Source organism: Ursus arctos, unplaced genomic scaffold (genome assembly GCF_023065955.2).
Source record: "Ursus arctos isolate Adak ecotype North America unplaced genomic scaffold, UrsArc2.0 scaffold_12, whole genome shotgun sequence".
NCBI lineage: Eukaryota > Metazoa > Chordata > Mammalia > Carnivora > Ursidae > Ursus > Ursus arctos.
In genome coordinates, this window is record NW_026622786.1 from 51291577 (window position 1) to 51317530 (window position 25954).

A 25954-nucleotide genomic window follows, 5' to 3' on the forward strand; every position below is an offset into this window, starting at 1 on the left:
ATCCTTCAAATAATTCTCATGATGGAGAAATTAAGTTAAATAATTAAGATTAAATATATTTCCATGAAGGAGAAATTAAGATATTCCCAGATTAAAAAAAGCTAAGGCAATTCAGCACTAGGAGAATAGACTTATGAGAAATGCTAAAAGGAGTCAGTCATTCAGGCAGAAATGAAAGGACACCAGACAGTAACTTGAAGACATGTAAAGAAACAAACAACACTGGTAAAGGTAACTACAAAGGTAAATACAAAAGCCAGTATTGTAATTTTGGTTTGTCTCTCCTCTATTTTTTTGCAATATAATTTAAAGTAAATACATAAGCGGTGCCTGGGTGGCTCAGTCATTAAGCATCTGCCTTCTGCTCAGGGCGTGATCCTGGAGTCCGGGGAATGAGTCCCGCATCAGGCTCCTCTGCTGGGAGCCTGCTTCTTCCTCTCCCACTCCCCCTGCTTGTGTTCCCTCTCTTGCTGGCTGTCTCTCTCTCTGTCAAAGAAATAAATAAAATCTAAAAATAAAAAATAAACTAAAACAAATAAATACATAAAAACAATAATTATAAATCTATACTAATGGGCACACCGTGTATAAAGATGTAATTTGTGGGGCGCCTGGGTAGCGCAGTCATTAAGCGTCTGCCTTCAGCTCGGGGCGTGATCCCGGCATTATGGGATCGAGCTCCACATCAGGCTCCTTCGCTATGAGCCTGCTTCTTCCTCTCCCACTCCCCCTGCTTGTGTTCCCTCTCTCACTGGCTGCCTCTATCTCTGTCAAATAAATAAATAAAATCTTAAAAAAAAAAAGATGTAATTTGTGACATAACAAAGTGGGTGTGATAGAGCTGTATAGGAGTTCCTTTATACTACTGAAGTAAGGTAATATTAATTCACAATAGATTGTTAAAATTTTAAGAAAGTATTTGTAATCTCCAAGGCAACCACCAAGAAAATAACTTAAAAATTGCAAAAAAGAAAATTAGAAAGGAATCAAAGCAGAACACTATTAAAAAATCAAGTAAACACAAAAGAAGACAGTAATGGGAGAATTAAGGAACAAAGACATAAGACATAAGGAAGACAGAAAAATGGCAGAAGTCCTTCCTGAACAATAATTACTTTAAATAAATGGATTAAACTCTCCAAATAAAAAACAGATATTGATAGGATGGATTACAAAAAAAAAAAACTAAACATGATCCAAGTATATACTGTCTAACAAGAGACTCACTTTAAATCCACAGACAAAAATATGTAAAGTGAAAGGTTGTAAATAGCAATTAAAGAAAGCTGAGATGGCTTTACTAATATCAGACACAGTAGACTTTATATAAAATTGTTACAAGGGCCAAAGAACATTATATATTGATAAAAGATTCAATCCATAAAGAAGATAACAATTATAAACATATATGTACTTAACAAGAGAGCCTCCAAAGATATGAAGCAAAAATTGACAGGATTGAAGGGAGAAATAGACAGTTCTGCAATAAAGAGTTGTGACACTTCAGTACTCCACTGTCAATAATGACTGAACAACCAGACAGATTATCAATAAGAAAATAGAGGACTTGAATAATAATAGAAACTAGACATGACATACATACACAGAACACACCATTTCCAAACAGCAGAATACACATTTTTTTCTCTAATTCACATGGAAAGCTCTCCAAAATACACCATTATGTTAGATGACAAAACAAGAGGTAATAAAATTTTAAAAATTGAAATCTTTTCTGCCACAATGTAATGACACTCATAATGTATAACAGAAGGAAAACTGGAAAATTTTAAAATATTTGGATATTAAACAACATACTCTCTTTTTTTTTTTTAAGATTTTATTCTTATCCTCCTCACAGCGGAGGAGCCTGATGTGGGGCTCGATCCCATAACGCCGGGATCACACCCTGAGCCGAAGGCAGATGCTTAACCGCTGTGCCACCCAGGCGCCCCTAAACAACATACTCTTAAACAACCAGTGAGTCAAAGATGAAAGCACAGGGAAATTAGAAAATATTTTGAGATGAATGAGAATGAAACTACAACATAGCAAAACTTAAAGACATAGTGGAAGTAGTGCTTAGAGAGAAATTTATAGCTGTAGATACATTAAAAAAGATCTCCATTTGAAACTAATGTAGCATTATGTATCAACTTCAATAAAAAAATTAAAATCTCAAATCAAAAACTTTACACCTTAAGGAATAAGATAAAGAAGACAAAATTAAATCAAAAGCCAACATAAGGAAGGAGATAATAAAAATTAGAGTGGAGATAAGCAAAATGAGAATAAACAGAAAAATCAATGAAACTAAAAGTTAGTACTTTGAAATGATCAACAAAACTGCCAAAATTTTTGTTAAACTAAGAAAAAATAGGAGAAGATTTAAATTACTAAATGAGAAATGGAAGTGGGGACATTACTACTGACCTTACAGAATTAAAATAGATGATAAAAAAAAGAACATCATATGTCAATAAATTAGATAACTAAATGAAATAGACACATTTCTAGAAACTCACAACTTGTGAAAACTGACTCAAAAAGAAATATAAAATCTGAACAGAGCTATAATAAATAAAGAGACTGGATTAATAATAAAAACTTCCTAACAAAGAAAATCCCAGGAGCGCCTGGGTGGCTCAGTTGGTTAAGGGGCTGGCTGACTTTGGCATAGGTCATGATCTCAGGGTCCTGGGATTGAGCCCTACATTGGCTTCACTGTGCAGCAGGGAATCTGTGTGCCCCTCTTTTGCTGCCCTTCCCCCAACTTGTGCTCGCTCTCTGTCTCTCTATTTCTCTCTCAAATAAATAAATAAAATCTTAAAAAAAGAAAAGAAAATTCCAGGACCAAATGGTTTCTCTAGTGAATTCTACAAGTCATTTAAAGGAGAAGCAACACCAACCCTTCAAAAAATAGTTTTCCAAAAAATGGAAGAGAACCACTTACAAATCATGAGGCCAACATTACTCTGATACCAAAGCCGGACAAAAACATCATAAGAAAAGAAAACTAATACCAGTGTTCCTTATGAATATGGATGCAAAAATCCTCAATAAAATACTAGTACACTGAATCAGCTCCACATTAAATGGATTATACACTATGATCAAGTGTGTTTATCCCAATGATGCAAGAGTGATTCAACATATATAAGTCAATCAATATAATACACATAGTCTTATGATAAAAATACTCAACAAATTAGGAATAGAAGAGAATTTTCCCAATCTGATAAATGGCATTTTTAAAAACCCCACAGCTAGTGTTATACTCAATGGTGAAAAACTGGAAGCTTTCCCCATAAGATCAAGAACAGAACAAGGATAAAATAGATAAAATAGATAAAATCTATTCTATCCAGACTGTTTTCTCAACTTCTATTCAACATTGTACTGGAAGTTCTAGTGTAAGCAATTAAGCAAGGAAAAGAAGTAAAAGATATTAAGTCAGAAAGGAAGAAATAAAAGTATCTTTATTCACAGATAACATGATCTTAAGTATAGAAAATCCTAAAGAATTCACACAAAAACTATTAGAGCTATTAAGTTCAGTAAGTTTCAGAATACAAAATCAACACAAATAATTCAGTTGTATTTTTATACACTATCAATGAAAATTCAAAAAAGCAATTAAGAAAATAATTGCACTTACAGTAGCATCTAGAATAATAAAATACTAGGAATAAATCTAACCAAAAAGGAGAAAGACTTGTATACTGATAACTACAAAACATTGCTTAAAGAAATTAAAGAAGTCCTGAATAAGTGAAAAGATATCCTGTGTTTATGGTTTGAACAACATAGTATTAAGATTTAAATCCTCAAACCAATCTACGGATTCAACACAATACGTATCAAAACCCCCCAAGATGTTTTGCAGAAATAAAAAAAGTAAATCATTCTATGGATATCAAAGGACCCTCCAAATAGCCAAAACAATCTTGAAAAAGAACAGTTCTTTCCCACACTTCCTGTTTTGAAAACTTGTTAAGTTACAGTGATCAAAATAGGGTTGTACTAGCATAAACACAGGTATATAGACCAAAAGAATAGAACAGAGAGCCCAGAAATAAACTCTCACATATATGATCAACTGATTTTTTTATAAAGGTGCCAAGACCATTAAATGGAGGAAAAATAGTCTTTTCAACAAATGGCACTGGTACAACTGGATAGCCACATGAAAAGAATAAAGTTGTACTTGATACCATCTACAAAAATTAACTCAAAATGGAACAGTGACTTAAATTTAAGAGCTAAAATGATAGAACTCTTACAAGAAAACACTGAGATAAATATTTTTACCCTTTGCTTTTACAATGGATTCTTGTCCATTGATAAGATATGACACTAAAAGCAGAAAGAACAAAGGAAAAAAATAGATAAATTGACCTTCATCAAAAAGCTTTTTGTACATAAAAGAACATTATTGAAAAAGTGAAAGGACAACCTACATAATGGGAGGAAATATTTGCAGATCCTACCTCTCATAAAGTTCCAGTATCCAGAATATATAAGGAATACTTATAATCCAAGAATAAAGAGACAAGCAACCTAATTAAAAAATGGACATTGGACTTAAATAGATATTTCTTCAAAGAATATATACATATTGCCAATAAGCACATGAAAGTGTTCAACATCATTAATCATTACAGAAATGCAAATCAAAACCACGAGTTACCATTTCTCACCCATTAAGATGACTATGATTAAAAATGGAAAATAACAATTGTTAACAAGGATGTGGAGAAATTGGAGCCATCATACACAGCCAGTGGGAATGCAAAATGGTGCAGCTGCCATGAAAACCAGTTTGGTAGTTCCTCAATTAAATAGAGTTATCATATGACCCAGCAATTCCATTCCTAGATGATAGATGATAGATAGATAGATAGATAGATAGGTATCCCAGAGAATTGAAAACAGGTAATCAAATACAGGTACACACATATTCATGGCAGCAGTATTTATCATAAAAAGTAGAAACAACCCAAGATGTCCATAAGTGGATGAGTGGATAAACATAATGTGTAAAATATATTCAATGAAATATCATTCAGTTACAAAAAGGAATCAAGTACAGATACATGCTTTGAGCAAATTCCTCTCTTCTACTCTAAAAGATGTCAGAAGTTTCTCTCTGAAGAGGACAAAATCTAATCTATTCATCTACAGAAGGGTATCTTGATTGCTTCTCAGTTTTGGCAATTATCAATAAAGATGGTATAAACATCTCTGTGCAGGTTTTTGTGTAGACATAATAAGCTTTTAATTTCTTTGGGTAAATATCAAGGAACATATTGCTGAATCATATGGTAACAGTGTTTTTAGTTTTGTAAGGAACAAAGTTTCTTCCAAAGTGGTTGCACCATTTTGCATTCCTGTCAGCAATAATGGAGGGTTCCTGTTGCTCCGTGTCCTTACCAACAATTTGTGTTGTCAGTGTTCCAGATTTTGACCATTCTAATAGGTGTGCAGTGGCATCTCATTGTTATTCTAATTTGTATTTCCATGATGACATATCATGTGGAGCATATTTTCTTTTCTTTTTTTTTTTTTAAAGATTTTATTTATTTATTCGACAGAGAGAGAGACAGCCAGTGAGAGAGGGAACACAAGCAGGGGGAGTGGGAGAGGAAGAAGCAGGCTCATAGCAGAGGAGCCTGATGCGGGGCTCGATCCCGGAACGCCGGGATCACGCCCTGAGCCAAAGGCAGACGCTTAACCGCTGTGCCACCCAGGTGCCCCTGGAGCATATTTTCATATAATATTTGCCATCTGTATATCTTTGGTGAAGTGTCTGTTAAGCTCCTTGGCCCATTTTGAATTATTTTTTCTTCTTGTTGAGTTTTAAGAAATACATGTATATTTTGGTCAACAGTACTTCATCAGATGTAGCTTTAGCAAATGTTTTCTTCCAGTATGTGGCTGGTCTTGTTATTCTCTTGATATTGCCTTTCACAGAACAGACATTTTAAATTTTAATGAAGTTCAACTTATCAGTTTTTGCTTTAGCAATCATACCTTTCCATACCAAAGGTCATCATTATAGTGAAGGTCATCTAGATATTCTTCTATGTTATCCTCTAGAATTTTCATAGTTTCACTTTTTACCTTTAGGTCTATAATCAATTTTGAGTTAATTTTTATAAAGGATAAAAGATCTGTGTCTGGATTCATTTTTTGCATGTGGATGTCCTGTTGTTTCAGCACCACTTGTTGAAAAGACTTATCTTTGTTCCATTGTATGTTCTTCTTTGTCAAAGATCAATTGACTGTATTGATGTGGGTCCATTTCTGGTCTCTTTTCTATTCCATTGAACTATTTGTCTGTTAGTTCACCCATATCATATTGTCTTGATTGTTGTACTTTATAGTAAGTCTTCAAGTTGGGTAGCGTTAGTCCTCCAAATTTGTTCTTCTTCTTCTTCAATATTTATTGGCTATTCTGAGTCTTTTTTCTCTCCATATAAACTTAGAATCAGCTTGTTTATATTCACAAAATAATTTGCTGGGATTTTAATTGAGATTGCACTGATCTATAGATCAATTTGGGAATAACTGACATTTTGACAATGTTGAGTCTTCCTAAACATGAACATAGAATGTCTTTCCATTTCATGAATGATTTTGTACATTAAAGTTTTGTGGTTTTTCTCGTATAGATTTGTATATATTTTGTTAGGTTTATAGCTAATCATTTCTGGGGCACCAATGTAAATTATATTGTTTTGAATTTCAAATTCCATTTGTTCATTGCCAGCATTTAGGAAAGGAATTTTGTATTGGCTTTCATGTATTTATCTTGTATCCTGCAACCTTTCTTTAATCACTTATTAATTCTAGGAGTTTTTGTCCATTCTTTCGGATTTTCTATATACACTAACATGTCATCTGTAAACAAAGACAGTTTTATTTCTTCCTTCCCAGCCTGTATTTTATTTCTTTTTCTTGTCTTACTGCATTAACTTCGACTTCCAATACGATGTTGAAAAGGAGTGGTGAGAGGGGATAGCCTTGCTTTATTCCTAGTCTTAGCAAGAAGGCTTCTAGTTTCTCACCATTAAGTATGCTATCTGTAGCTTTTTTTGTAGATGTTTTGATCAAGTTGAGGAAGTTCCCTTCTATTCTTAGTTTACTGAAAGTTTTTATCATAAGTGGGTATTAGGTGTTGTCAAATGCTTTTTTCTGAATTTACTGATATGGCTATGTATTTTTCTTCTCTAGACTATTGCTGTGATAGATTGAATTACTTAATTTTTGAATGTTGAACTACTTGTGCATACCTGGGATAAATTCCACTTGGTTTGGTGTATAATTCTTTTTATACATTGTTGGATTTCATTTGCTAATATTTTATTGAAGATTTTGTATCTATTAGTTTCTCTTGAATGTGGTCCTTGTATCTGTCTGCTGGTTTTTTGTTTTGTTTTTTTGTGGGGTTTTTTGGTAATGTTTTTGTCTGCTTTTGGGTAGTCAATGTTGGCCTCAAAGAATGAGTTAGAAAGTATTCCCTCTGTTTCTATCTTCTGACAGAGATTGTAGAAAATCTGTATAATTTTTTCCTTAAATTACTGTTAGAATTTAGCTGTGAATCCATCTGAGCTTGGTATTTTGATTTGGAAAGTTATTATTGGTTCCATTTCTTTTTTTAAAATTCAATTTCTTTAATTGTTATAGGCCTATTCAGATTTTCTATTTCTTCTTGTGTAAATTTTGGCAGATTGTGTCTTTCAAGGAATTAATCCTGAATTTCCTCAAGGTTATTAAATTTGTGGGCATATATTGTCCATAGTATTCCTTTGTTACCCTTTTAATGTCCATGGGATCTGTAGTGATGTCCCCTCTTTCATTTATGATATTCATCCTTTTTTCTTATTCTGTCTAGAGGTTTATTGATTTTATTGATCTTTTCAAAGAAACAGTTTTTGGTTTCATTGATTTTTCTCTATTGGCTTCCTGTTTTCAATTTCACTGATTTCTTGCTCTAAATCTTTTAAATTAAATTAAATTTTTAATTGAGATATAATTGACATGTAACATTATATTAGTTTCAAGCATATAACATAGATAACCTGTGTATATTGTGAAATGATCACTACAATAAGTCCAGGGTAGGAAACCTGAACCCTAATTGATGAATTGCTGGAGGCTCACTGTGAACAAGTCTGAAGAGTTGTGGAGGAGGCAAGTATTCAATAGTCCTTTGATTTGGTCTCAGTCTTTTAGTGTGCCTATGTCTCTGGATTCTGAACTTCTCAAGTGTTTGTTTCTTCTCCTCCCCTTAGGTGGGACAGAATGGCTCAAAGGTGCTGGTATTTGGTATTTCCCTTCCCCCAGGTTAATTATAGTCTGATAATACCCTAGCAGGTTGTCCTCTGGTTAATTAGTTTCTCTTGAATGTGGTCCTTGTTAAGAACAGAGTACTCTAGCATATTCCAAAATGGTTCCTCTCCCCCTCCCCCTGCTAGAACCACAAGGGGATTTTTTTTTTTTTTTTTAATTCTGGGAATTTGGTCAAGCTCCTGGAGATAAAGCTCACAAAATTGGGGACTTCCTTAAGATTGGGTCTGAGATAGACAGTGAGCCTCCAGCAATTCATCAATTATAGTTAAGGTTTCCTACCCTGGCACTGGTTCCCACAGTGGTTTCCACTCCTGAGTCTACTCCAATAAGCCATGACTCCCTGTATTTAATTGTTCATCTCCCCTTGGAGATGACTGATCCTTGATGACTGACCTCATCACTGACCCTTGGGGTCAGTGGTTTGGCCTATGTTCTTACCTGTCTTTCAGATCCAAAGAAAAGTTGATTTTTCAGACTGTTAATTCTTCACTTGTTCTTAGGACAGAATGGTAACCTCCAAACTACATTCTATGGAACTGAAAACCAAGTCCTATCTTCTTGAGTACAGAATGCTCAGCTGAATCTGCCAATTTTTTTCATATCTAGCTTGCCTTTACCGTTGTTAATGTAGTTCTGCTCTCCTTTCCAGTGACCTTCTTAGATAAGTTGAGGAAACTCACTTCACTGCACAGATATGTTCTGTTTTACCCTGAGAGCAGTGGAGAAGCCATGGTGAACAGAAAATACAGAGCAGCCAAATTACCTGGCCATATTTTCATTGGACATTCAATGCCTAGCTTGTCACATGCCCTCAGTGGATTAAGTTCTGTGTTTCCAAGGACATATTTGTGGTCTCACCATGTGATTTCTTCATTAGTGGCTCTTGTAAACTCGCAGGGAAGCTGAAGTCGGAGCATGACCCAGACTGTTCTGATGATCTTCTCCTGAGAGTCCTCCTTTAGTAGTCCTCATCTAATAGTGGTTATTTTGTTCTTTTTTTTATGCATCTATGGTAGTGTTTGCTATCCAATTTTTAAAACTAGACAATATATTATGTACGTATGCATATGTCAGAGAGCCTTCCATGCCTGTGGATTCTGAACTTCACAAGTTTTCCAAGAAGAAACCTCTTAAAAAAGGTTCTGAGTGCACATAGTTTATTTTGGAGGTAATCCTAAGAAATATTGGTAGGGGAGTAAGTAAATGAAACAAGAAAGGGTAGGCAGCCAGAAAAGGTTATGTTATCTAACAAATCACCTCTTTGGGTAACTGAAGTTCAATGCTAGAGAATTTTGGGAGTCAGAGTTATTTTATCATGTTCCAACTTTCTAAATCATTGTTTGAAGGTGATGGACTGGTTAGTTCGTTGGCACTTCTAGCCAAATTTGTGGACATCAAAGTGGCCTTGGTGGCCAAAGATAGCCCCAAGCAAAGCAATATAGCTGCTGGCAGTTGGAGGTTGGCGAGTAAGAAGTAATGCATAGCAGATATGGGCAGGGCACCAACAGCATCTACCACAGGAGAAAAACCTTAAAACAAAGCAGGAGAATGACCTATCCAAAAGTTAGGGAAAGTGGATGTGCTATTGGAGGTAGCTAGAAAGAAGTGGGCTAGAGAAAAGAGTGTCCAGGGCTTCTAAGCCCCTGGAAATGTTTTATTTCTTATCCTGGGTGGTGAGTACACGATAGTAATTCTTTATACTACACATATATGTGTTATACACTCTTCTGTGAGTGATATGTATTTCACAGAAAAATTTTATTTAAAATAATGAAAGTTTATATTAAAAATTTCAATACTAACCAATTAAATATTAAGGGATCATATCTCGTATATAGAAGTAATAAGACCATATGAAATTGCTTCACTAAATAGTGAATAGTTTTTATTCAAGACAAAAAAATGAAATGCTGCACAAGCACAGACCTCCTTTTTAGGAGTGAGAACAGACCAGAAAGCATGCTTTCTTCCACTGAACAGACCTAACAAAAGGATCTAAAAGTGGCTGAGCGCAATTTCTTCTCCTAAACTCTCCTATAGGATTAGTCACTTTTTCTCTGGTAATGAGTGAATGAGGGACATAGAGAGGCCAAGGTGTTAATTTAGTTGAGGTTCCCTGTAAAGATTCCCTGTAAAGTTTTCCGTCTAACAGTATACATATAGTAATTTATGATAAAAGTGACATTTCAAATAAATGGATAATTCAATAAATGTATTACTATTCCTGGCTGACTTTTAAAAATATAGTTAAATCCTACAACTGTAGATTTCATAAAGCCAGCTTGTTTTCTATGTATATTATACTACAATAAAGTGTTTTTATAAAACATGTGCTATGAGCTCATTTTTATTAAAAAAAATACACATATGTATTTGTTCATATGTGAATCTGGAAGGACATACACCAAAATGTTAGCAGATATTATCTCTGGGTGATGGATATGCAAGTCATATTTATCTTTTTTTCTCTTTTTAAATAGTGAGCATATCTTTTTACTCAGCTAAAAATTATTTTTCTATAAATGTTATATGGCTAATCACTCTCTTTTTATAGTCTGAATTAAACTAGTAGATAGAAACAATATTTTAAGATGGGTAAAAACTATTTAGACATATCCTTGACTCAGAAATGCTCAAAACACAGGTATAGTTGGGAATACTTTTTTCTGATACTAGTTAAAACTTTCTTTAATAGAATATAGCAGTATAAAATTGGAAAGTCACGATCATTCAATTTTTTTTTTTCAAGAAACAGACTCAACTATAGAGAACAAACTTGCGATTATCAGAGGGGAGGTGTGTGGGAGAATGGGTTAAATGGGTGATGAAGATTAAGGAATGCACTTTTTGTGACGAGCACCAGGTGTTGTATGGAAGTGTTGAATTACTAAATTGTATACTTGAAGCTAATATTACACCGTATGTTAACTGTTAATAAAAACTTAAAAAACTCCAATGCCCCCCAAAAATGAACAAAAAACAATCACTCATTATTTATTGTTTCATTTTATACATGATATTATGGCATGTGGTTTGAGATTTTTTATTTCTTAGGTTAATTTATTCAAATGTACAAATCTCATGATGGTACACAAACTAAACTTACCAATGTTATTTATCTTCAAACAAGAAACAACTTTAAATCACCCTAGCATTTTACATTGCTCATTTATAACACAGTACCCTTATTTATGTAGCAATTATTGCTGACGATGTAACAATATATTCCTATATACCCAAATTACTAAACTTTCAGTTAAAGGAAGAAAAAGAAGGTTAGGTATTTCAATATTCGAAGACAATTTCTTTTTGTGGTCTTTTACTTTATGAACATGGAAATTGTACCCTTTTAAATTCAGCAAAATAGACAAGGTATTTATTCTGTGTATAACTTTGTTAGATATTATTAAGTTCAATAAAATAGAAATGTTATTATGAAATGTGAGTTAACATTCTTACTAATTGAAAGCATTGTGAAATCCAGACCTCCTTCATTTTATTTTATGAAAATAAAAGTTATAACAATGAAGTGGTTGCATTTATACCCAGATCTTGTTTTGATTTTCAGAGAAAATCACTGTACTTTAAGCTTTTGCAAGTTTAGCAAGTAGGAGTATTTTATTACATGATCACTGATAAAATAATTGTTACATGAACCTTTCATTGTTATATCAGTAATGAAAAGGGTGGAACTTTTTTTTTTTATTTGGAGATAAATAACATGTCCAATTTTTGTTTGGAGACCATTGCTATATTTGCTCATTTGAAGAAATTGTAGCCAATGTAAACAAAAATTTTTAGAAGGAAAGATAATAACCATATTACTCTACAAGTTTCTTGAGAACAGAGTCTACCAATTTCCCAAGTATAATCTTTTCTCATAAGTATATAGGAGATTTTTTGTGATAAAAGTGGAATTAAATGATAATAAATTAAAAGTTCTATAGAATATAAACATGTTAACCGTAAGTAAAGGAACATTAAATCCTTATTGTGACATGGTTGTCCAAATCCACATCAGGGAAGACCTATACTGACAGATGGATGAGATTATGCACCATCAGCTTGGGATAGAGGGGAGAGAGGTGTGGGGATCAGAAGGATGGTGAGGATAATTTGGAGTCATCATGAAAACACTAACATATATGTAGATGCAAGAAGTGTGATAGCTAAGGATCTCAACCTGTCCTCATGATTTATTTCTTTTTCATCTTTACTTCCTGCCATTGTAAAAAATAGTATTCTTAAACAGTTGATGTTCTTATCTTAGATTTTGCTATAACTAGTTATGTATAAGCTAACCTATTAGAATTTGGTTCAAAATAATTTTTACCTTTCTTTCTCTTTATTTAGGTGTAATGTCCAGCACTTGGGATTTGTATGATTCTTATAATGCTATGGATCTTTCACCTTTACCAACAAAACAATCTATGCTTGAATCAACTAGTAAAGCAAGTATACCTTCTAAAGATCGAGAGCAAAGAGTAACAGGGAGTACTATAGAAAAAAGTAAGATTTCATTTATTTAGTTTTTTTTTTTTTTAATGTAATGCTTCATGAATTTCCATGTCATCCTTGCACAGGAGCTGTGCTAATCTTTTCTGTACCATTCCAATATTACTATGTTGCTGCCGAAGCAAGCACTCTTTCAGTTTTTTTTTTTAAGATTTTATTTATTTATTTGACAGAGAGAGACAGCCAGCGAGAGAGGGAACACAAGCAGGGGGAGTGGGAGAGGAAGAAGCAGGCTCCTAGTGGAGAAGCCTGATATGGGGCTCGATCCCAGAACGCTGGGATTACGCCCTGAGCAGGCAGACGCTTAACGACTGCACCACCCAGGCGCCCCTCTTTCAGTTTTTTTAAAAATGATGTTTTCACATGCTGTTATAAATAAATTCTTTCTTAACAGGTATGGTACTTACTTTCTGGTGGAACATAAAAGTACAACTTTTACTCAAAAATAGCATGGTTACTCTTTCACATCATCTTGGACTCTGAACTAAAAAATTTTAATTTTTCTTGGATACCTGTCAAGAGTTTCAAGGATTCTGTCTTCCTCTGTTTCTTCTTTACTTGCTCTTAAGTTCTCTTTCATATATATGGGAACATGTGGGTTCCATAATTTTCTCTTTTCTTTTTCTTTATGTAGACTGTACAGTTTCTAAGAAAAAGAATGTATGCTAACTTTGTGACAACTTAAAATGGAGATAAAATTAACAACCATAGCTTTTAATTGGGCATGATTTTACCTCCCCCAGGAGATGTTTGACAATATCTAGAGACATTTTTGGTTGTCATGACTATGAGAATATCTTTTGGGTTAATGCCAGTGATACTACTAACGATCCTTTGGTACACAGAACAGCCCCCACAACAAGAAATGACCTGGCCAAAATGTAATACTACCAAGGTTGAGAAATCCTGCATTACAACTTTAGCTTTTAGTATTCTAAGTTTTGAGATTAAATGCTTTAATTAAAGTCAACACAAAATTTTAACTTTCCAAATACACTTAGTAATATGGAAGAATTTTTACAAAGTCCAGTTATAAGAAATTTGTTAAGTGCCATTTCTGATTGTTTTTGGTTATATAGTTATACAGTTTTATTCTCCCTATTCTGAACTTCTGAGTCATTTTCCTTATAAAATGATATCGCTACATATAACAAGTAGTCCTTATTTCAGAATAACTATACCCTGGCAAGTTTTGGTAAAGTTTTGGTAAATTTTCATAAATTAAATTGAAATATTTCTATTTTCACCCATTTTACCCAAAGACAAATGTAATATTTAAAAATAATAAATGAGGAAATTTGAAAAATCAAGTTTAAAGAGAATTAATAATTTTCAGAAAATAATTACCTTATTTATAACTGACTACATTTCCTTCAGGAACTCTGGATCTTCAGGCCTTACCACCTAAAATGTTGGTCTATCATTGTATCTTAAGTTTAATATTTCAAAAAATTGAAACTTTATGTTATCTTTATTCTTTTGTTTTTTAAAAAAATTATATTTACAGTCCTGTACACTATAGCCATGTTTTACTTAAAGTTGTTTGTAATGAACATCAGTTTATTTTCCTAGAGAACAATGAAGGGGAAGAATGAATTATTAATTATTACTAAAGAAACATTTTTTTTGCTTAAATGTTAATGTCCATATAGTAGTTTTGCTTTTAGAAGTTAAAATTTTTCCTACCAAAAATTGCTAGGAAAAACATCAATCTTAGACTGAAAATTACATTGGGACTTCAAAATTGGATATATGTACTCCACCTCTATTAAGGCCATTGACACACAGAAAAGTGTAAGTGGAAGATCCTCAAAGAAAAATGTCTCAATTTGTGGATTTTCTATTTCTTGTATATATGGCTGTGTTTTTAAAAGCAAAAAGGGATAATAAAGCCATATTCAAGAACTACAATTCAAAATAAAAATATACTTTTAGTGTTATAGCCAATTAAGGTGGTAGGGGAGACCAGAACTAGGAAAAGGGAGAAAATAAAAAATAGACAAAGATTGGCAACAGAGCTGAGCGATCAGATTTATGGAGAATGTAAGGGAGATTCAGATAAAAACTAGGACTAGATCACCTCCAGGGTTCCTTTTGCCTCTGAGATTTTATAATTCAAACACAAAGAGAAAAAAGTTAAATATGATCCATATTTGGTTTAAGAAGTGTTTCTATTCCATTTAAACTTTGAATGTACAGGTTGTATTTTAATCTTCTATTATATTGAGTGGGGGAGGGACCATGATTTTCATCTCTGAATATGTGTAAGATCCTAGCTCAGTTCACAGGGAAAAATTATTTTCTCTCATGGGTTTTTTTTTTTCTTTCAGAGAGCTTAAATTTTGAAAAAGTAATAGACATTTCAAGCACAGGTTTAGATTTACAGAAATGTTGAGCAGAGAGTACTGAGAGATCCTTATAATTTCTTCCTTCATTCCTCCCCCCACCACAGCTTCCCCTATTCCTAACATCCGGCATCAGTGTGGTACATTTTTTACAATTGATGAATCAATATTGATATATTATTATTAACTTAAATCCTTAATTTACATCAAGTTTCACTCCTCGTGTTGTACATACAGTCCTATGAGTTTTGGCAAATGCATAATGACGTGTTTCTATCATTACAGTTGCATTCAGAATTGTTTCACTGACCTGAATATCCCCTGTGTTCCACCTACTCATCATTCCTCCCTACTCTGTAGCTCTGACCATTGCTGATCTTTTTATTATGTCTATGGTTTTGCTTTTCCCAAAATGTTATGTAGTTGGAATCATACAATAGGTAGCCTTTTTTCAGACTGGCTTCTTTCACTGAACAATATGCATTTAAGGTTCCTCTGTGTCTTCTCATGAGTTGACAGCTCATTTATTTTTATCAGTAGATAATGTTAAATTCTGGGTGTACCATGATTTGTTTATTTATTTATTGAAGGATTTCTTGATTGACTCTGGTTTTTGTTGACTATGAACAAAGCTGCTATAAACATTCATGTGTAGGTTTTTGTATGGATATTACTTTTCACCTCATTTGGGTTAATACCTAGGAGTACAGTTGCTGGATCATACAGTAGGAATATGCTTAGACTCTTAAGAAACTATGAAACTGTCTTCCAAAGTGGTTGTACCATTTTGTATTACCATCAGCAATGAGTGTGGCTGTTGCTCCTCATTCTTGTCAGCATTTGATATTGTTACTTTAAAAAATCTTTAAGCTGTTCTAACAAGTGTGTAGTGGTATCTCATTATTGTTTTAATTTGCAAATTCTTAATGACATGTGATGTTGAACATTTTTTCATATATTTACTGGCATATGTGGATCTTCTTTGCTGAAGTGTCTATTTGAATTTTTGTCCTGTTTAAAATTGGGCTGTTTATTTTCTTATTGTTGAGTTTTTGAATTACAAAATAAGTCCTTTTCAGATAACCAAATTTCTCCCAGTTTGGGGCTTGTCTTTTCATTTTCTTAGCAATCCTTCACAGACCAGAAATTTTCAACTTTAATAAAGTCCAATTTAACATTATTTTTCTCTATCAGATTGTACTTTTGGACTTGTATCCAAAGATTTATCACCAAACCCAAAACCACTTAGATTTTCTCCTATGTGTCTTACAAAAATCTATAGTTTTGCATTTTATATTTAGGTCTAAGGTTAATTTCAGTTAATTTTTGTGAAAGTCACAAATTCTATGTCTACATTTTCTTGACACATGAATGTCCAGTTCATTTGTTGAAAGGACTTCCTTGAATTTTCTTGCTCCTTTGTCAAATATCAGTTGGCTATATTTGTGTGGTCTTATTTCTGAGCACTCTATTCTGTTCCACTGATCAATTTTGTCTATTCTTTCTCCAATATCACATTGTTTTGGTTAACTGGAGCTATGTAGTAATTTTTAAAATTGGGTAGTGTCAGTCTTTTGTTCTTCCTCAGTATTGTGTCAGCTATTCTTGGTCTTTTGACTCTCTGTATAACCTTGAGAATCAGTTTGTCAACATCTGTAAAATAGCTTGGTGGGATTTTGATTGGGATTGCATTGAATCTATAGATCAAATTGGAAAGCATTGGCATCTTAACAAAACAGAGACTTCCTATTCATGAAAATGTATTTGTTTGGATCTCCTTTGATTTCTTTCATCAGAGATTTGTAGTTTCCTCATGCAGATTTTGTACATGTTTTGTTAGATTTATATCTTAAGCATTTAACTTTTTAGTACTAATATGAATAGTATTATGATTTTTATTTCAATTTTCAATTGTTCATTACTCATTTATATGAAAGGCATTGACTTTTCTATATTAATCTTGTATATTGTGACCTTGCTATAATTGCTTATTAGTTGGAGAATTTTATCTTTTTGACAATTTTTGGGGGGGATTTTCTACATAAACAACTGTGTCATTTACAAAGATTTTTCCTTTCCAATTTGTATAAATTTCATTTCTTTTCCTTGAATTATTGTGTTAGCTAGGACTTCTAGTATGATGTTGAATAAAGGTGGTGAGAGGGACATCCTAACCTTATTCCTTACTTTAGTAGGGAAATTTTCACATTTTCACCATTAGATACGTTAGTTGTAGGTTTTTCATAGATTTTTTAAAAATCAAGTTGAGGAAATTCACTTCTATTCTTAGTTTCCTGGGAGCTTTTTTTTTTTTTTAAGATGTACTTATTTATTTTAGAGAGAGAGAGAGAGGGAGAGCCTGATTGTGAGTGGGGGGAGAGGCAGAGGGAGAGGGAGAGGGAGAAAGGCAGACCCCCTAGTGAACACAGAGCCTGACTCGAGGCTTAATCTAGGACCCTGAGATCATGACCCCGAGATCATGACCAGAGCTGAAATGGAGTCAGATGCCTAATCAACTGAGTCACCCAGGTGCCCCAGTTTCCTGGAACTTTTTATCATAAGGGGTGTTAGATTTTGTCAAGAGTTTTCTGAATCTAATGTGATTTTCTTTCTTTAGCCTGTTGATGGAATGAATTACATTAATTGATTTTTAAGTATTGCACTAGCTTTGCATACTTGGAAAAACCCTACTTTGTTGGAGTATATAATTCTTCTTATACACTGTTAGATTTGATTTGCTAATATTTTGTTGAGGATTTTTGTGTTGTTTTCATTAGTAATATTGTTCTCTAATTCTCCTTTTTTGTAATGTCTTCATCTGGTTTTAGTGTTAGAGTAATGCCAGCCCAACAAAATGAATTGGGAAGTGTTCCTTCTACTTACTTTCTGAAATAGATCATATAAGCAGGTCTTAAATGTTTGATATAACTCACCAGTAAAACCATCTGGGCCAATTTCTATTTTGGAAATTTACTAATTATTGATTCAATTTCTTTAAGAGAGATAGGCCTATTCAGATGATATATTTCACTTTGTGTGAGTTTTGGCAATTTATGTCTTTCAAGGAATTTTTCCATTTCATCTAAGTAATCAAATCTGTGGACATAGAGTTATGCACAGTTTTCCCTTATTATTCCTTTGGTCTATGGGATCAGTAGTGATGACACCTCTATTATTGCTCGTATTGGCAATTTATGTATTCTACTTTTTTTTCTTGGTTAGCGTGGCTGATGATTATGAATTTTATTGATCTTTTCAAAGAGACAATTTTTAATTTCATTGATTGTTTCTGATGATTTCCTGTTTTCAATTTCACTGATTTATGCTTTAATTTTTATATATATTTGTTTTCTGCTAGCTTTAGGCTTACATTGCTCTTCTTACTCTAGTGCCCTGAGATGGAAGCTTAGATTACTAATTTTTAGATCTTTCTTATTTTCTAATATATGCATTCAAAGCTATAAATTTCCCTCTAAGCATTCTTTTTGTTGCATCTCACCCATTTTGATAAGTTATATTTTATTTTAATTTAGTTCAAATATTTTTAATTTTCATTTGAGACTTCTTTGACCTATTTTTTATTTATGTATTTTTTAAAAATTTCCAAATATTTTGGGATTATCCAGCTATCTTTTTGTTGAATTCTAGTTTAATTCCACTGTGGTCTGAGAGCATATTTTGTATGATTTCTATTCTTCTAAATTTGTTGAAGTGTGCTTTGTAGCCCAGAATGTGATCTAGCTTGGCGAGCATTCCAAGTGAGCTTGAGAAAAACATGTATTCTATTAAAATAGTGTTAGAGTCTCCAATTATAACAGTGGATGTGTCTGATTCTCCTTGCAGTTCTATCAGTTTTTGCCTTAAATATTTTGTAGTCTTGTTTTCTGCTGCATAAATGATTAGGATTGTTGTGTGTTTTTGGAGAATTGATTTCCTTATTATGATGCAATGCTCCGCTTGATTTCTGATAATTTTCCTTGCTCTGAAGTCTACTTCGTCTGAAATTAAATATAGACTCCATCTTCTTTTGATTACTGTTAACGTAGTATATATTGCTCTATTTCTTTACCTTTAATCTATCTGTGTCTTTACATTTAAATTGCATTTCTTGTAGATGATTTTTTTAATGTGGATTTTATTATTATTTAGGCATGGCAATGCCAACAGATTGGGACACTATTGCCATTGAAAAGATAGCTTGTTGTATTCACAGATCTCAAGAGGAGGGGACATTCTATGTTGTGGGGTACACAGAAAAGCACCAGGGTTGGTGGTAGGAGGCAGAAAGAATGAGGGGGAAATGTGGCCAAGAGCCTTTGTTGTGGTTTCTGTTAGTAGAATGGGAGAACCCAATCTAAACATACGGGTACTTAAAAGTAGAGACCTTTCTGAGCTGTGGTCATAGAGATATGTAATAACAGAAGAAGGTTGGAGAGATGTGATGATGTTGTCTTTCAAGAAGGGTGTGGGTGGCCTCTAGAAGTTGAAAAAGATCTGGAAATGAATTCTCTAGAGCCTCCAGAAAAGAACATGATGCTATTAACTTTTTGGTTTTAGCCCAATGAGACCTGGGTCAGACTTCTAATCTACTGAACTCCAAAATAATAAATTTGCATGGTTTTAATCCACTTAAGTTTTTGGTAGTTTATTTTAGCATCAATAAAAAGTTAACACAGTGGTGTAGCATTTCTGAAAAGCAATAATCAAATCAGACCTCTATCTGAAGACTAATAGTTTTATTTCAATTTGAATAACAATGTATAGAGATATAAATTACCTATGAGGTTATCATTGCTTATCTTCTGATAAACAGTACATTTTTGAGTGGTTAAGAATTCCAAAATGAGATAATATATGTATATCTTCCATATGCTTGGTACATAAAAAATATTCAATAAGTATTTATTGAAGTTGCTGAATATTGGAGGAAAACAAATAGTAATGACAATGTGATTTTTGTAATACATGTATCATCTAATGCTATTTAAATTATTTTATCATTGCATCATGTTTGTATTTTACAGATAGTGAAGCTAGTTCTTTAATGGATATAGAAAATGTAATTCTGACTAAAATCCGTGATGATGAAGAAGATCACTCAGAGTCAATAATGAAATCTGACAAGTTTCGTCAGGATTTATTTTTTATGGAACGAGTTCTAATGGAAAATTTATTTCAGCCAAAACTTGCAGCTTATCATCAGCTTCCTGTTTTAAAAGGTATTTTTAAAAATCACATTTGGGGATGCCTGGGTGGTTCAGGTGGTTAAGCCTCTGTCTTTGGCTCAGCTCATGATCCCAGGATCCTGGGATCGAGTCCCACATAGGGCTCCTTGTTCAACCGGGAGCCTGCTTCTCCCTCTGGCTGCCTCTCCCTGTGCCTTCCGCTCCCCCTGCTTGTGCTCTACTGTTCTTTCTCTCTCTGACAAATAAATAAATAAAATATTTTTAAAAATTACATTTAGACAAGCTCAAATAATTACAAGGATTAAATGGAGTTATTATTTCTAAATGTAACCTCCAGACTGGGTTATCACTTATCAAAAGACACATTTATACAGCTTTTAGCATTAAACATCCAAGTAACATTAGAGTTCAAACTACAGAGCCCACAAAAAGAGGTAGTCCCTTAGATTAAAATCTTCACAACCTTCCATGGCTCTTTTCTCTCTCTTGCCCCTGCATTGAATTATTTTCTCATTTAAAGCCCCTCTCCGTTGCCATTCACACCTTTCAGGCTCTGGTGCTTATTACCTTTCCTTAATTTTATTGCAAGGGCATTCTTCCTGTTCTCGTTGCTACAGATGCCATCTCATATGTTCACAGAGTATTTTGAAAGATTTTAGAGATTAATTTAACCTTTCAATTTTTGAATGAAGAAGATGAAGTGCATAGAAACTTTCCAAGTTTAGAGTCTATGACCAAGCTAGGCATTCAACCAAGTTCTTCTGATCTCATTCCAATTCTCTTTCCACTCTACTATCTTGGTGTGCTGATATATCCTATACACGGTGTGAACATGGTGGCACTGAACTGTTAAAAAACCTTCAGTAACTTCCCATTGCCTAGAATAAATAACAAACCCTAAAAATTTCCCTTGTGCTATTTTCCAGTTAAACCTTAACCCCCACAAACAGGCATTTAATCTGATATTTCTCATCATAGATTAATTGTATTGGTATATCATATATAATAATGGGCTCATATAGTAAGTTCAGTTGATCCTTGAACAAGGCAGGGCTTAGGGATGATAATCCTGGCACAGTTGAAACTCCAAGTATAACTTTTGATTCCCCCAAAACTTATCTACTAATAGCCTACTGTTGACTGAAAGCCTCACCAATAGCATGAACAGTAAGTTAACACACATTTTGTAGGTTATATGTATTATATACTGTATTCTTACAATAAAGCAACCTAGAGAAAAGAAAATGTTATTAAGAAAATCGTAAGGAAAAAAAAATACATTTACAGTTTTGTACTATGCTAGCCTAGGCCAGGGGCAGCGGGAGGGACTGCCCCAGAATGACAAAGTTCTGCAGTCTGGTGGTGTCAGCTCAGCAACAGCAGCTGCTGGGTGGGCCTGTGGGTGGTGAAAGCAGTCTAGAGGCACAATAGAGCTGTACCACTGCCTGGAGTTGTATACCAGGTGTACAACCTGGAGGTGGCCATTTCAGCTGCAGCCAAACAGGAGTACACTGATCTCTAGGAGGCCACGAGGCAGGGGGCCACCACAGTGAAGAATCTGCTCTGGGCCTGCAACAGGACCAAGGTCCATGGCCCCCCCGAAGTAACACTAGAGCCAGTGGGTGGAGGACTCTGGGGGGTATGGGGCTCCCTGCACAATGTCATCACTGCCCTCTGGCTGTGTTCTTTTGCTTTAGATCAGCCTTCTGCTTGCTAGCCCTGGATGCACCACCTGACCACCCTATCCTCACTTAGGGCAACCTGCAGATCTTCCCTCCGTAGGTCTCCCCAGGCACTCATGTAGCAAGCGCTGCCTCTGTGCCAGCTGCCTTCCATTCCATCTTTGGAGAGTGGGGTAGGAAGCTGTAAATAAATGCCTTGTGGCTTTTGCTGTTAACTCTTTTTTAAAAATCCTACATATAAGTGGACCCATGCAGTTCAAACCTGTGTTGTTCACGGACCACTTGTATTCTTTTGTGTCTGGCTTCTTTCACTCAACATAATTTTTTTGAGATTCATCAAGGCTGATGTGTGATAAGTATTTCATTTTTTTTTCTCAGTACTGTTCCATTTTATGAATATATCACAATTATTTGAATATTCATTCCACCTGCTTGGACACCTGGACTGTTTCCAGTTTTGATTTTTTATGATAAAGCTGCTATGGTCATTTTTGTGTCTTTTTGTGGACATTATGTTTTAATTTCTCTTGGGTAAATACCTAGAAATGGAATCTTGGGTCATTGGAAAGATGCATGTTTAACTTTTTTAGAAACTGCAAAATACCTTTCCAAAGTACTTGTCCCATCTTACACTGCCACAAGCAATGTACAAGATTACCCGTTGCTCCACATTCTTGGTAACAGCTGATATTGGCAGTTCTTTTAATGTTGTCCTAAAGATTAATCATGTTGAATACTTATTCATGTTCTTTTTTTGGTCACTTATATATCTTCTTTGTGTAATGTTTGGTCAAGTCCTTTGCCATTTTAAATTGAGTTATCTTTTCTTTTTTAAAATCAAGTTGTAGGAGCTTATTTTTATATATTCTGAAACAAGCTCTTTGAAAGATACATATATTACAACTATTTAGCCTAAGTCAGTGACTTACCAGTATATTTTTCTTTTTATGCAGAAGTTTTTAATTTTAATGAAGTCTTATCTATCAGTTTTTTCTTTTGTAGTTAATGTTTTCCATGTCCTCTTTGAGATATCTTTGCCTGCCCGAATATTGGAAATATCTTTGTCTTGTTCCAAACTTAAGGAAAAGTATTCAATATTTTATCGTTAAATATGATGTTAGGTGTAATTTTTTGTAGATACCTTTTATTGGTTTGAGGAAATTTCCTTCTTTTTCTAGTTTTCTAAACATTTTCAAAGATAAATGGGTGTTGAATTTTGTCCAGGATACCCAGGATGGACAACACAATATTGAAGGAGAAGAACAAAGCTGGAGGACAGACACTACCTGACTTTAAGACTTATTATAAAGCTATAGTAGTCAAGGCAGTGTGGTACTGGCAGAAGAATAGACACATGGATCAGCAGAACAGAATAGAGAACCCCAAAATAGATCCACATAATTATAGTCAACTGATCTTTGACAAAAGGGGAAAGGCAATACAACAGAGAAAAGGTAGTCTTTTCAACCAACGGTACTGAAACACCTGGTCACTTACATGCAAAAATAAAGAATCCAGACACAAACCTTATATCATTCACAAAAATTAACCCAAAATAGTCCATAGACTTCAATGTAAGATGCAAAACTACAAAACTCCTAGAAGTTAACATAGGAGAAAATCTAAATGATCTTAGAGTATGGCAATGACTTTGGAGATTTAACACCAAAGGCATGATAAACTTCTCCTCTGTGAAAGGCATTGTTAGGAGAATGAGAAGTTAAGTCACAGACTGGAGAAAATATTTGCAAAAGATATATCTGTTAAAGGGCGCATCCAAAACATACAAATATTTCTTAAAACTCAATAATAAAAAACAACATGATCAAAAAATGGGCAAAAAAAAAAAAAAGAATGAAACCTGACCACTCTCTCACACCATACACAAAGATAAACTCCAAATGGATGAAAGACCTTGATGTGAGACAGGAATCCATCAAAATCCAAGAGGAGAACATAGGCAGCAACCTCTACGACATCGGCCAAAACAAACTTTTTCATGACACATCTCCAAAGGCAAGAGAAACAAAAGATAAAATGAACTTGTGGGACTTCATCAAGATAAAAAGCTTCTGCACAGCCAAGGAAACAGTCAAAAAAACTAAGAGGCAGCCCACGGAATGGGAGAAGATATTTGCAAATGACACTGCAGATGAAAGACTGGTATCCAAGATCTACAAAGAACTTCTCAAACTCAATACACGAGAAACAAATAAATCATAAAATGGGCAGAAGATATGAACAGACACTTTTCCAATGATGACATACAAATGGCTAACAGACACATGAAAAAATGTTCAAAATTATTAGCCATCAGGGAAATTCAAATCAAAACCACACTAAGATACCACCTTACGCCAGTTAGAGTGGCAAAAATTGACAAGGCAAGAAACAACAATTGCTGGAGAGGATGTGGAGAAGGGGGATCCCTCCTACATTGTTGGTGGGAATGCAAGTTGGTACAGCCACTCTGGAAAACAGTGTGGAGGTCCCTTAAAAAGTTAAAAATTGAGCTACCTTCTGACCCAGCAACTGCACTACTGGGTATTTACCCCAAAGATACAGACGTAGTGAAGAGAAGGGCCATATGCACCCCAATGTTCATAGCAGCATTGTCCATAATAGCCAAATCGTGGAAAGAACTGAGATGCCCTTCAACAGATGACTGGATTAAGAAGTTGTGGTCCATATATACAATGGAATATTACTCAGCTATCAGAAAGAATGAGTTCCCAACATTTGCTGCAACATGGACGGCACTGGAGGAGATAATGCTAAGTGAAAGAAGTCAAGCAGAGAACGACAATTATCATATGATTTCTCTCATTTATGGAACATAAGAACTAGGAAGATCGGTAGGGGAAGAAAGGGATAAAGAAAGGGGGGTAATCAGAAGGGGGAATGAAGTATGGGAGACTATGGGCTCTGAGAAACAAACTGAGGGCTTCAGAAGGGAGGGGGTGGGAGAATGGGATGGACTGGTGATGGGTAGTGAGGAGGGCACGTGTTGCATGGTGCACTGGGTGTTATACGCAACTAATGAAGCATCGAGCTTTACATCGGAAACCGGGGATGTACTGTATGGTGACTAACATAATATAATAAAAAAACATTTAAAAAAATAGGCAAAAGACCTTAACAGACACTTACCCCCCCAAAAAATACACATGACAAATGACCATAAAAAAGATGCTCAACATCATATATCATTAGGGAATTGTAAACTAAAACAACGAGATACCACTACACACCTATTAGAATGATGAAAGTCCAAAGCACTGACACCACCAACAGTGGCAAAGATACAGAACAAGAACTCTCATTCAATGCTTGTGGGATTGCACAATGAATGGTTCAGCCACTTTGGAAGACAGTTTGGCAGTTCCTTACAAAACTAAACATACTGTTACCATATGGTCTGTAATCACACTCCTTAGTATTTACCCAATGTGGTTGAATACTTACACACCCACAAAAACCTGAACACAAATGATTAGTGGTTTTATTGATAATTGCCAAAACCTGGAAGTAACCAAGATGTCCTTCAGTAGGTGAATGGATAAATAAATTGTGGCATATACAGACAATGCAATATTATTCAACACTAAAAAGAAATAAAATTTCAAGCCATGAATGGATGTGGAGAAAATGTAAATGTGTATTACTAAATGAAAGAAGCCAGTCTAAAAAGGCTTTATATGATATGGTCCCAAATGTATGACATCCTGGAAAAGACAAAAATATGGAGACAATAAAAAGATCATTGGTTGCCAGGGACTTGAGGATTGGAAGGAATAAATAGGCAGAGTACATAAGATTTTTAGAGCAGTGAAACTATTCTCTATGATACTATAATGGTGAGTACATGTCA

General features: G+C 34.2%; 1 protein-coding gene and 1 non-coding gene across 7 annotated transcripts in view; one reads left to right on the plus strand and one right to left on the minus strand.

Annotated features, from left to right (window-relative positions):
- Positions 1-25954, plus strand: part of DNAI4 (dynein axonemal intermediate chain 4) — an 84272-nt gene that overhangs the window by 30542 nt on the left and 27776 nt on the right. For all 6 annotated transcript variants that reach the window (XR_003315873.4, XM_026497853.4, XM_057310581.1 and 3 more), the window contains exons 7-8: positions 12709-12864; positions 20240-20434. Coding sequence is in view for 5 of the 6 variants with exons in the window: in XM_026497853.4 (XP_026353638.1) it covers positions 12709-12864; positions 20240-20434 (351 nt within the window). In the remaining variant the exon portion in view is untranslated. The remainder of the gene's footprint in view (positions 1-12708; positions 12865-20239; positions 20435-25954) is intronic.
- On the minus strand, positions 12894-12998 carry LOC113254864 (U6 spliceosomal RNA). Its single transcript, XR_003315986.1, has one exon. It is a non-coding gene; the product is annotated as a U6 spliceosomal RNA (small nuclear RNA).